The 12,746-nt window shown below is 39.9% G+C and overlaps 1 protein-coding gene across 2 annotated transcripts in view; it reads right to left on the minus strand.

Moving 5' to 3' along the window:
- The window catches only part of POU1F1 (POU class 1 homeobox 1), a 91,983-nt gene that overhangs the window by 15,934 nt on the left and 63,303 nt on the right, over positions 1–12,746 (minus strand). For both annotated transcript variants that reach the window (XM_053704563.1, XM_053704564.1), the window contains one exon: positions 1,768–1,992. In XM_053704563.1, the coding sequence (XP_053560538.1) occupies positions 1,768–1,992 (225 nt within the window). The remainder of the gene's footprint in view (positions 1–1,767; positions 1,993–12,746) is intronic.

The following is a 12,746-nucleotide window of genomic DNA, read 5'->3' on the forward strand; positions in this document are numbered from 1 at the left end:
TGGCACAATTACACCCAGGGGGAGTTAATCACAGGTCTGCCACAGGTGTGGCGGGGACCAGTCCCTAGTCTTCTGTTGGATTGTCATTATACTCCACACATCCAGATCCTCTGCTGTCACGCATATAGCACTGGATTGGCTATCTACTAGAAGCAGTTTTTTCTTGCAGATGGGAAGTCCAGTAGTGTGGGTGCTTATTAGGTAAGTATGTAGTTTATTTATGTGGGCACTCACATAGCCAATATGCTATTAGTAGGTACATTTAGAGTTGTACAACAACATAGCTAGGGAATTATTGTGACAGGCATGTTTCATAATATGTTGAGTTTGAGAATTTGGGCTGCAAGAACCTACATTTTTATTGCATACACCTTATGTCTTACTTTTTGTTTTGTTTTAAATTGTGCTGGTTATTTTGAGCACGTTCAAGTTTTGTTAGCATGTGTTGGCTTCTTGCCATTCTTCATGTGTTTAGTTTTCACGGTTACCATTTATTTAGAGCACGTCAGCTTTGTTTGCACTCCTTGCATGATTAGTTTCATTGCCTGTGCATGAGCAGCATTTTAGCTCTCTTCGGTTTCACGTGCATAGGTTATTTAGTTAGCGCGCCTCAGCCGTTTGCACATTTTCTGTTAATATCTGTAAATGCATGACGTTCTACAGGGATCTAAGCCTGGTATCCCCTTTAATCCAGCTTTCATATTTTAAAGGGTGTTTAATCTTCCCTTTTCTAACATGGAGCTATGGGGATCTATCCCTTAGGTAGATGAGGCTATTCAGCTTTTTTATTCATAAGCTTTTTTTGGATGTAGATTATCCTCCTAAATCTTACTGTCCGTTCTGCTAGGTCAGGTGCTTTTTCCTGGGCTTCTTAGAATGTGGATTCTATTGATTACATGTGCAAGTCAGCTACTTGGGACCAGGTCTATGCTAGCCTAGCAGGTAGCTTGTCTGCTTTAAAAGCTGAACGCTAAATGTTTGAGCACAGTTATGGGTGCTGATTCTTTTTACATATCTTTCCAAATTATTCCTTTTTTTATGTTTTTGTTTTTTCTGAAGTGGATTTTGGTAGGAAAGTCCTTCCTTCAAGCAATAGTTTCTGGACATTAGATTAAAAAAGAAGAAAAAAATAGGTTTTTGATTTAAAGGATATATATATAATTAAAAATAATTTTGTCCCACCCTCATTACTCGTGGACTTCACAGCTTGGGTATTAGTTTCCCAGGAATAATTGCTCTTGGACTCTCACCAACTTTATGAAAGAAAATATAATTTATGCTTACCTGATAACTTTATTAATTTCATGGTGGTGAGAGTCCACAAGACCTTCCCATTTTTTTGCTATATTTTAATTAAATGTTTTCTGGTGGCAGTTTAAGTGTGCATCACATTTTCCCTTCCCCTTTTCTTGTTTTCTTCTTGCAACCTTTCTTCTTCTCCTTGCTTGGCTATATGTCAGACTAATTTACCAGTGAGGTGGGAGGAATTTTAAAGGGCACTCAGAGTTTTGGGAATCTTTGCTTCCTCCTAGTGGCCAGGAGTGGAATTCCCAGTAGTTTCTTCTTCTCCTTGCTTGGCTATATGTCAGACTAATTTACCAGTGAGGTGGGAGGAATTTTAAAGGGCTCTTGGTGTTTTGGGAATCTTTGCCTCCTCCTAGTGGCCAGGAGTGTAAGAAATTAATTTATAAGGTAAGCATAAATTATATGTTTAATACATTCAATCTGTAATTTAACTTTTTAAAATGTTGGCTTAAAAATTCATACCCAGTTTTATTCTTCTGACTTTAAATTCATTAGCAAACTTTTCCAGCTCTCTGATTTCAGGAGAATCCATATCGATTGGTTCTTCAATTGGCTTTGTCTTTCTCCTGAACTCTTGTTTGAAGTCTGTAGTAACAACATCATCTCCAAGTAGTGATTGATGTACAGGTGTAAAGCTATGTCCCAGTGTGCAAGAACTGGCACTCATAAGGCAAGGGGGCAGACTACCTGTATGAACACCTAAAGATGATATGAGAGCATTACAGTAAGATTTGTTCAACATAGCCACAATTTGCATTAGACAGAGTCAGCTGTTGTGTTATATTTCTTTAGAAACCAAGTTTGCGAATAAGCAAAGTAGAATTGTGTAATTAACTATAGACTTATTGTACATAGCATATGACTGTTATCCATTAATTTAATATAACTATTATTATTTGTTCACTATAATTAAAGTTGAGGCTGGAATAAAAAATGCTTAATAATGCATACATATTTATTAATTTCCTCCCTTATTCTTTTATTTAAAGGGACACTGTAGTTAAAAAACAAAGTACAATATTTGAAAAAAAGAATTACATAAATAGTATGTTTGCAATATGTACATTATTTGCAGATAAAGTTGTAAAAATTGAGAATGAACTGGTTTCAAACTGTACCCACTGATATGCATGCATTAATGTCTGCTCAAACTATAATTGTGACACTCATGCTTTTTGTTATATCTCACAAAGAATTGTAAATGCAATTTTCCTTTCTCTATCTAAGTTTGTTTGGTTACAATTGTATGGTCTGTAATGTATACTGTATTATGATCTGTAACTGACTATTTGTTTTGTTATAAAATTTCAATAAATCATTTCAATAAAAAAAATTGAGAGAGAACTTGCTTGTGTTGTCATTTTGTGATGAACTGTATGATACTATAATATTGTTTCTTCTCCACACAGCTCACTATTTTCTACTCTGCCTAGCCAGTTGTAGTAAATGTATAGAGCCATCTACTCAGCTACTATTGTGTACACCATAGAAGGCAGCAGCTTTCTGCCTTACTTTAGTAGAAATACAGCAACTTTTCAGGGAAAGTTTAGGCAGCTAAGACAACTTGTCAGGGAGCAGTGTAAGTAATGAAAGTTTCAGCTGCCTTTACTGCAGAGACTAGTTTGTTGCCAAGGTAACCCAGGTTGTGCAGGAATTGTAATCAACTGCAGAGCATTTCTAAGAGGACAGGGAAGCAATTTTTGCTTCATTCATTTGTTTCCCTACACTTTATTTCTGCTAATGTAAACAGAAATGTGTTTCATTCATTGCTGTGTGCAGTATACTCTGCACAGCTAGTACTATTACAGCCAGTGGTGCCTGGCAGCTGAGTTGATGGCACTATACATGTAATACAGCTGGTTATGGAGCATAAGAAAAATATTGAGCTGAGTGAGGAAGAAAACATACTATAGTATCATACAGCTCCTAACAGAAAATTACATCACAGTCCTCTCTCTCAATTTTAACAACTTTAGCATTTCTTTCATGTAATTGGCAAGAGTCCATGAGCTAGTGACATATGGGATATACAATCCTACCAGGAGGAGCAAAGTTTCCCAAACCTCAAAATGCCTATAAATACACATCTCACCACACCCACAATTCAGTTTTACAAACTTTGCCTCCTATGGAGGTGGGGAAGTAAGTTTGTGCTAAGATTTCTACGTTGATATGCGCTTCTCAGCATTGTTGAAGCCCGATTCCTCTCAGAGTACAGCGAATGTCAGAGGGACGGGAAGGGAGTATCACTTATTGAATACGATGATTTCCCTAACGGGGGTCTATTTCATGGGTTCTCTGTTATCGGTCGTAGAGATTCATCTCCTACCTCCCTTTTCAGATCGACGATATACTCTCAGTTTACCATTACCTCTACTAATAACTGTTAGCGTGGGTTGTCAGGGCCCAGGGCAAGGCAAGTATTGCGCCCCCCCCAACCCCATTTTGCTGCTTCTTCTTAGATTTAGGACAAACCAAGCAAAGACCCAAGCCTGGTAGATCACATAAAGCAAGAGACACTGTCTCCTCTCCCACAAAATGCTCCCTTAACCATCTTTACTGGATAACTAACAGTTATTGCTGATGATACCCATATCCCCAAAATATGTCCCTTGTCATAAGCAGCTGCTAATCAGTAGCGCCTTACAAATAAAGCCATGAAAATAATATATTGGCAATACAAGAGGCAGTGGGTGAAGCCTGCAAGCATTATGTGCTATCCCCCTGTGATCAAACCCTGTCTGCAGCTCTCCAGAGCTGGGCAAATATATACAATATTAAATTTTAAGATTTATTCTCGTTTTACATATGGGGAAAGCCCCCCTTAACCCCTATATGGTGGTGACATGTCCTGATCTGTAAAACTTCATGGTACAAATACTGCAGACCACAGGGTGCACCCACCCCCACATTGCAGCAACCCATATTGTATATGTGGTGCAATAGGTTTTTGGTAAGTCGTTAAAAAGAGGAAAAGGGGACACACAGGTTGGCAGCTGTTACATAAGGTTGTCCCTGCTGGGCAGACTGTCTTTTGGGTGCCAATGACATATAAAAGAGGGGTATATATTCTACCTTAATAAATATAACAATTGTAAGTAATCAATATAAAAGGGGCATGGGATAGACAACCCAGCATTACATACATATATGGGGGGAGGGTGTATGGTATTTAGGGGGGTGCTGTTAAATTTATTTACTAACACAAATTATAGTTATTTTTTTTACTTTAAATGCAGTAAGAGTGGATTTAATGTAATTGAAAAAGGCAATGAGCACCCAAACCCTAAAAATCTGTAAAAGTCCACACCTCAGGAGTCCAGCAAGAAATAGATTCAAGATGGTGAATTCATAGGACTTCTTTGATAGGAGACAAACACAGTGAAATGCCTGGTGAGCAGCACAATCCTGGTGCCAGACAGCACACAAATCCCTAAATCTACTTCTGCCCTAGGAAGATCATGGAGGGGAAAAATCAAATACAGGAAACAAGATCTCATTTTTGTCAACTGTCACAAATATACTTTTTTTTGTGCAAGGACAAGATGGCATAAGTTGTAATCAGAATCCGATCAAACATGAAAGTATGGTCTCTGATCACCCCACCATCCCACTAACTAGGTAACTGGGGTTAACAGAAAGGCAGAGCCCAGCCATGCTGCCACCAGCGCCATGGGTTTGAAAGAGATTTATTGCACTTTTTAAGGATTCCTCCCCCCCACCTCTGCTTAGAGATCCTTAAAAAGTGCCCCAGGCAATGCATGGCATTATGGCTCTGGGTCCTTTGTTGGAAGGGAACTTACTTGTTGGGTAATAATAGAACCGTAATTAAGCTGCATTTTGCGTGTTGCTAGTATCAGGCAAAAACAGGGCTATAAGTAATTCTGGTCCTGACACCTTACCTTAGTCTCGGCATCACCACATTCCTGACGGGTCGCAGAACAGAGCTGGGGGCCTGTCAGAATTTTTAGCCTCCCTTCTTCCCTTTGCTAAGTTGAGGCTGAAAGCGCCCCCCAGAATTATGCGCCCGGGGCAACCGCCCCTGTTGCCCCCCCCACGCTACGCCACTGGTTTTAGTACTGGTTTGGCTATCTGCTATATGTGGATGGGTGTCTTTTGGTAAGTATGTTTTTATTACTTAAGACACTCTCAGCTATGGTTTGGCACTTTATGCAATTATATAAAGTTCTAAATATATGTATTTTACTTATATTTGCCATTAGTCAGGTTCACGTATTTCCTTCTGCAGACTGTCAGTTTCATATTTGGGAATATAAACACTGTAAGAATTTTATTTCTTACCTGGGATTTAGTCTTTTTTTCAATTTGACTACTTTTTTGCAATTGCGGGTGTTAGGCCCGCGGGTGCGTCAAATGCTAGACTTTATTGCGTCATTTTTGGTGCAAACTTTTTTTGGCGTGAAAAGATACGTTTATGACGCAACTACCTTTCACACGGCGGCGTCATTAGTGATGCAAGTGTGTCATTTACGGTCATTTTTGGCGCCAAAAAAGTTTATGTTACATTGTGCGTCATACTTAGCATCAAATTTTTTTCATTATTTTAATACCCCATTGATGTTTGCTTCCTGCTTTCTTCTCTATCAAGAGGCCTATGCTTTTGCATTTTTTCCCATTCCTGAAACTGTCATTTAAGGAAATAGATAATTTTGCTTTATATGTTGTTTTTTCTCTTACATTGAGCAAGATGTCCCAATCTGATCCTGTCTCTGAAGTTTCTGCTGGAACATTGCTGCATGACATCGGTTCTACCAAAGCTAAGTGCATTTGTTGTAAAATTGTAGAAATTATTCCACCGAATGTCATTTGTAATAGTTGTCATGATAAACTTTTACATGCAGATAGTGTTTCTATCAGTAATAGTACATTGCCATTTGCAGTTCCTTCAACTTCTAATGTGCATGATATACCTGTAAATTTAAAGAATTTGTTTCTGATTCTATTATTAAGGCTTTGTATGCTTTTCCACCTTCTAATAAACGTAAAAGGTCTTTTAAAACTTCTCATTTAGCTGATGAAATTTCAAATGACCAACAACATAATAATTCATCCTCTTCTGATGAGGATCTATCTGAAACAGAAGATCCTTCCTCAGATATTGACACTGACAAATCTACTTATTTATTTAAAATAGAGTATATGCGTTCTTTATTAAAAGAAGTGTTAATTACTTTGGATATTGAGGTAACCAGTCCTATTGACGTTCAGTCTAATAAACGTTTAAATGCTGTTTTTAAACCTCCTGTGGTTTCCCCAGGTGTTTTTCCCATTCCTGAGGCTATTTCTGATATGATTTCTAGGGAATGGAATAAGCCAGGTACTTCCTTTATTCCTTCTTCAAGGTTTAAGAGATTGTATCCTTTACCAGCAAAATCTATAGAGTTTTGGGAAAAGATCCCCAAAGTTGATGGGGCTATTTCTACTCTTGGTAAACGTATCACTATTCCTATGGAAGATAGCACTTCCTTTAAGGATCCTTTAGATAGGAAGCTTGAATCTTATCTAAGGAAGGCCTATTTATATTCAGGTCATCTTCTCAGACCTGCTATTTCTTTGGGTGATGTTGCGGCTGCATCAACTTTCTGGTTGGAAAAGTGAATTGGATTTTGACATATCTAGCATTGTTCGCTTACTGCAACATGCTAATCATTTTTTTTTTTTTTTCTGAAAATGTAATTTTATTACATACAAATTTAGTAAAAATTAGGGGGGAAACATAAAACATAAAAAAAAACAACAACATAGTTTTCAAGGATGGATATTGCAGAAGTTTCTGCAGACCATCACAGAAGCAAAATAAACACAGACAAGTAAATTAGCATAAAGAGAACCATACTATATAGGAAGTTTGAAAGTATTAACCATTTGTAGTTTTATTATATTTTTTTAGCTGTTTTATTGTGGGTTATTATTAGAAACCCATGTCAAGTCTTGATTTTTTTTTTTTTTTTTTTTTATTTGGTTTTTAGGATTAAAAGTAACAATTAGAGACATGCAGGTCTCTTACTCAAAATAACATAATCAACATCGAAGGGATCAGACACGCAGGTCCGGCTACAACCACAAACTAAACATTGATATAACATATAACCCCTCCTAGAAAGGGGAAGGTGGCCATAAGCAAACGGTTCTGACATTTTTGGATCCCAATATTACCCCTAAAGACACGGGGGGCCTCTTGTGGACCTCCTAGACTAGATTGATTAAATAGTGGGGGCGTTTGGGGAAAATTTAAATAACTAATCAGGCCACTCATGGGCCCAGGATGTTTTGGGGAATAATGCAAAACATATTTGTATAAAGATCAATGATAACTTGATGCATAGAGCACGTGCATAGCTGAATGAATAATTATTACTATAAAGTAAACACTAAGGAACAAGGGGGAATAAATAGAAAATTTGTTGAGGATGCACCATGTCTATCTGGGGGATTATTTCAGAAGTCTGAGTGCTGCTCTACTGAGAAAGTACTTAAACTCTTTTAAGTTTATAAGTAAAACTTTGCTCCCCTCTAGTGGGGAAGCCTGGTACTTATGCATAGTCTCATATCAGTATTTCATTGCATCATCTTGGTAGGAGTATATATTCTGTGCAATTTAACAATGCAAGGACAGTAAACAGACATAGCTATAGGTGTTAAAATTCTATGGAGATGTCACATAGGTCTGTTATTTAAACAAGTAAGATTCTAAAACATAAAGTAACCATGGTACATAGAGGTATTCATGAAGGTGGCAAGGAACCAGACTGATATATCTAACCATCTATCTGACTGAATCTGAAATACTTAACGCCTACCTCAGAGTTTACACTAACATAACAAAAAATAGAAATACACTATGCAGGGTAAGCACAAATAAATTGATATAAGGCAGTCACCACCGTTTTCAGGTTATATCTGTCCCTATCTACATTGTGCGTACAGGGAGCCGCATACAGAATATTGAAATCAATGAATTTGCAAGAAAGTCCCATGTACATCATATCTATCATGTCCGTAACATAGGCTGAAAATGTCCTGGGAGATTCAAACAGGCTGATGTTATAAACGATTGAATCAGCGCTCCATAACTTATACCAACTGTGTAACAGGGAATAGATAAGAGCAAAAGAACATCGCAGTGAATAGGCCTCAACATCTATTTAGGTGCTGCTGTGGGTGCTAGTCTAATGGCATGTCTACCCTGTCCCTGAAGTCTGTGTCTCCAGCCCGGCAATGGGGGACAGATATTTCAAGAGTTATTGGCTTTGTACCCTCGCTAATGTCCACGGGGGCAACACCGACGGTGACTTCTCATTTCTGGCCACAGCCGAGTATTGGCTAACAGCCAGCGATCTGCGCTCCTCAACTGTGAGCTGTGTGTGAACAACAGGCGGTTTCAGCCGCAGAGGTATAGTCGCAGGAGTTCACAAGTGTGTAGGGACACTAACCTCTTGTTGAAGGGCTGTTGTAAGTGCCGGCTTGAGCAATACACTCAATACAGGTTCCGCTGTCGGTCCTCCTTCAGAGTCTGTCTCACTTAGTGAACCTAAACTATTTAGAGGCCTTGAGGGAATCGGCAGCTCCGGGATCTGGCACAGTTCCAGCTCTAGCTCGTCAAAGTGACTCTTTAGAAGAGATTGCTGAAGGCTGTCTGGTAGCCCCCAGGGTCAAAGGGCCGGCTGTAGCGAGGTATGTCCACACTGATTATGGGTTGACAAAAAGCACCCCGGGCTGGTAGTCGGTCCCTCAAGCTTACTTTTTCCACCGGAGGACAATTATGTGTGACCATGAACCCCATCTTTGTGGCCCCAGACTCCACAGAAGCGCTCTTCTTACGATAGACAGGTTTCATCCCAGGTTTAATCAGATCCCCCACTGTCGCCCTCCTCTCACTTGCATTTTTGAGGTGTGATATTTCTGGGCCAGTGCTGCAGTTATCGCGCACAAGAGAAACACCGCTCTTCATAGAGCTCTGGTTGCGGTGAGTTCGGTCAGCACAATTAAATGGCGCTCTCGTTATTCCAACCTTTGAGGGAGTTGTTGAGCATTCTGTTTGCTCCGGCAGTGCCATATTACGTCTAGACTCCCACGGGCTCTCAGGTGCTGTGGATACTTCGTCAATCAAAGCATTTTCCATTCCGGTCACTATTATGCTCTCTACAGTGTCCAGGATCACCGCTCCGCTGTCTGAGGGAGCTGTGTCTGGGTTCTGGCATACAGGAGTGTCGTTCCAGGCCCTATGTATACTCCTAGTCAGGCTCAGAAAGTGTTCTTGTAATATGCGTTGCATGTCCTGTGCTGTAATGGCGTTTTTAGGTGCACCCATATTACCATGTAATTGCAGAAACAGTTTTCAGTATTAGCAGTAATTAGTACTGCCCGTAACCCCAGTCACCTAGGGGGGGGAATATGCGATGGCCCCGGCTCCACGAACTGCCTGACACCATATAAATGCAGCAGCCGCGGGGCCTAACTGCAGAACACAAGCAGAGACGTGAATCCTAAGAGTATCCCCCAGAATTATCAATTTCTTGAATCCTATAGTAGTCTGCTGGTCTTTGGTCACAAAATGAAATATTTTCTCTATGAAAAAACAATAAAATATTGCTTATAACTCTGTGATAGACCAGGAGCTCCCACAAGACACGTCCTGCTGCTGCAGCTGTAGGCTCCGCCCCCCCATGCTAATCATTTTATTTGTGATGCCATTTTTAATATTTGATGTTAGATCCATATCTTTAGCTGTATTAGCTAGAAGAGCTTTATGGCTTAAATCTTGGAATGCTGATATGACATCTAAATCTAGATTACTATCTCTTTCTTTCCAAGGTAATAATTTATTTGGTTCTCAGTTGGATTCTATTATTTCAACTATCACTGGTGGAAAAGGATTTTGTTTGCCTCAGGATAAAAAAACTAAGGGTAAATCTAAGGCTTCTAACCGTTTTCGTTTCCTTTCGTCAGAATAAGGAACAAAAACTCAATCCTCCTCCCAAGGAATCTGCTTCCAGTTGGAAGCCTTCCTCAAATTGGAATAAATCCAAGCCATTTAGGAAACCAAAGTCTGCCCCTAAGTCCGCATGAAGGTGCGGCCCTCATTCCAGCTCAGCTGGTAGGGGGCAGATTAAGGTTTTTCAAGGATTTCTGGATAAAATCAGTCCAAAATCATTGGATTCAGAGCATTGTCTCTCAAGGGTATCGAATAGGATTCAAAGTAAGACCTCCTGTAAGAAGATTTTTCTCTCACACATCCCTGTAAATCCAGTAAAAGCTCAGGCTTTTCTGAAGTGTGTTTGAGTGTGTTTCAGACCTGGAGTCTTCAGGGGTAATAATGCCAGTTCCTCTTCAGGAACAAGGTTTGGGGTTTTATTCAAACCTATTCTTCTATTCTCCTATTTCTTCGGAAACATGGTTGGAGGATCAATTTACCAAAAAGTTTCTTGATTCCTCAGACAAGGGTCACCTTTTTAGGCTTCCAGATAGATTCAGTGTCCATGACTCAGTCTCTAACAGACAAGAGACGTTTAAAATTGGTCGCAGCATGCCAGCACCTTCAGTCTCAGTCATTCCCTTCAGTGGCTATGTGCATGGAAGTTTTAGGTCTCATGACTGCAGCATCGGACGCGATCCCCTTTGCTTGTTTTCATATGAGACCTCTACAGCTTTGCATGCTGAATCAATGGTGCAGGGATTATACAAAGATATCACAATTAATATCCTTGAATCCCAATGTACGACACTCTCTGACATGGTGGATAGATCACCATCGTTTGGTTCAAGGGGCCTCTTTTGTTCGGCCAACCTGGACTGTGATCTCAACAGATGCGAGTCTTTCAGGTTGGGGAGCTGTTTGGGGAGCTCTGACAGCACAAGGGGTTTGGAAATCTCAAGAGATGAGATTACCAATAAATATTTTAGAACTCCTTGCAATTCTCAGGGCTCTTCAGTCTTGGCCTCTGCTAAAGAGAGAACTGTTCATTTGTTTTCAGACAGACAATATCACAACCGTGGCTTATGTCAATCATCAGGGTGGGACTCACAGTCCTCAAGCTATGAAAGAAGTATCTCGGATACTTGCTTGGGCGGAATCCAGCTCCTGTCTAATCTCTGTGGTGCATATCCCAGGTGTAGACAATTGGGAGGCGGATTATCTCAGCCGCCAGACTTTACATCCAGGGGAGTGGTCTCTCCATCCAGATGTGTTTTCTCAGATTGTTCAGATGTGTGGTCTTCCAGAGATAGATCTCATGACCTCTCATCTAAAAAAGAAACTTCCCAGATACCTGTCCAGGTCCAAGGATGTTCAGGCGGAAGCAGTGGATGCACTGACACTTCCTTGGTGTTATCATCCTGCTTACATCTTCCCGCCTCTAGTTCTCCTTCCAAGAGTGATCTCCAAAATCATCATGGAACAGTCTTCTGTGTTGTTGGTGGCTCCAGCATGGCCACTCAGGTTTTGGTATGCGGATCTGGTGCAAATGTCCAGTTGCCCGCCTTGGCCACTTCCGTTACGGCCGGACCTACTATCTCAAGGTCCGTTTTTCCATCAGGATCTCAAATCATTAAATTTGAAGTTATGGAAATTGAACGTTTAGTTCTAAGTCATAGAGGTTTCTCTGACTTAGTGATAAATACTATGTTACAAGCTCGTAAATCTGTCTCTAGAAAGATTTATTATAGAGTTTGGAAGACTTACATTTCATGGTGTTCTTCTCATAAATTCTCCTGGCATTCTTTTAGAATTCCTAGAATTTTACAGTTCCTTCAGGATGGTTTGGATAAGGGTTTGTCTGCAAGTTCCTTGAAAGGACAAATCTCCGCTCTTTCTGTCTTATTTCACAGAAAGATTGCTATACTTCCCGATATTCACTGTTTTGTACAGGCTTTAGTTCGTATTAAGCCTGTCATTAAATCAATTTATCCTCCTTGGAGTCTTAATTTGGTTCTGAAGGCTTTACAGTCTCCTCCATTTGAGCCTATGCATTCTTTGGACATTAAACTACTTTCCTGGAAAGGGTTGTTCCTTTTGGCTATCTCTTCTGCTAGAAGAGTTTCTGAGCTCTCTGCTATTTCTTGTGAGTCTCCTTTTCTGATTTTTCATCAGGATAAGGCAGTTTTGCAGACCTAAGGTTGTGAATTCTAACAACATTAGTAGATAAATTGTTGTTCCTTCTTTATGTCCTAATCCTAAGAATTCTTTGGAGAGATCCTTACATTCTTTGGATGTGGTAAGAGCTTTAAAATATTATGTTGAAGCTACTAAAAATTTTAGGAAGACTTCCAGTCTATTTGTTTTATTTTCTGGTCCTAGGAAAGGTCAGAAAGCGTCTGCTATTTCCTTGGCTTCTTGGTTGAAACTTTTGATTCATCAAGCTTATTTGGAGTCGGGTCAAACCCCGCCTCAGAGAATTACAGCTCATTCTACTAGATCAGTC

The sequence above is a fragment of the Bombina bombina genome, chromosome 3 (genome assembly GCF_027579735.1).
Source record: "Bombina bombina isolate aBomBom1 chromosome 3, aBomBom1.pri, whole genome shotgun sequence".
Classification (NCBI taxonomy): domain Eukaryota; kingdom Metazoa; phylum Chordata; class Amphibia; order Anura; family Bombinatoridae; genus Bombina; species Bombina bombina.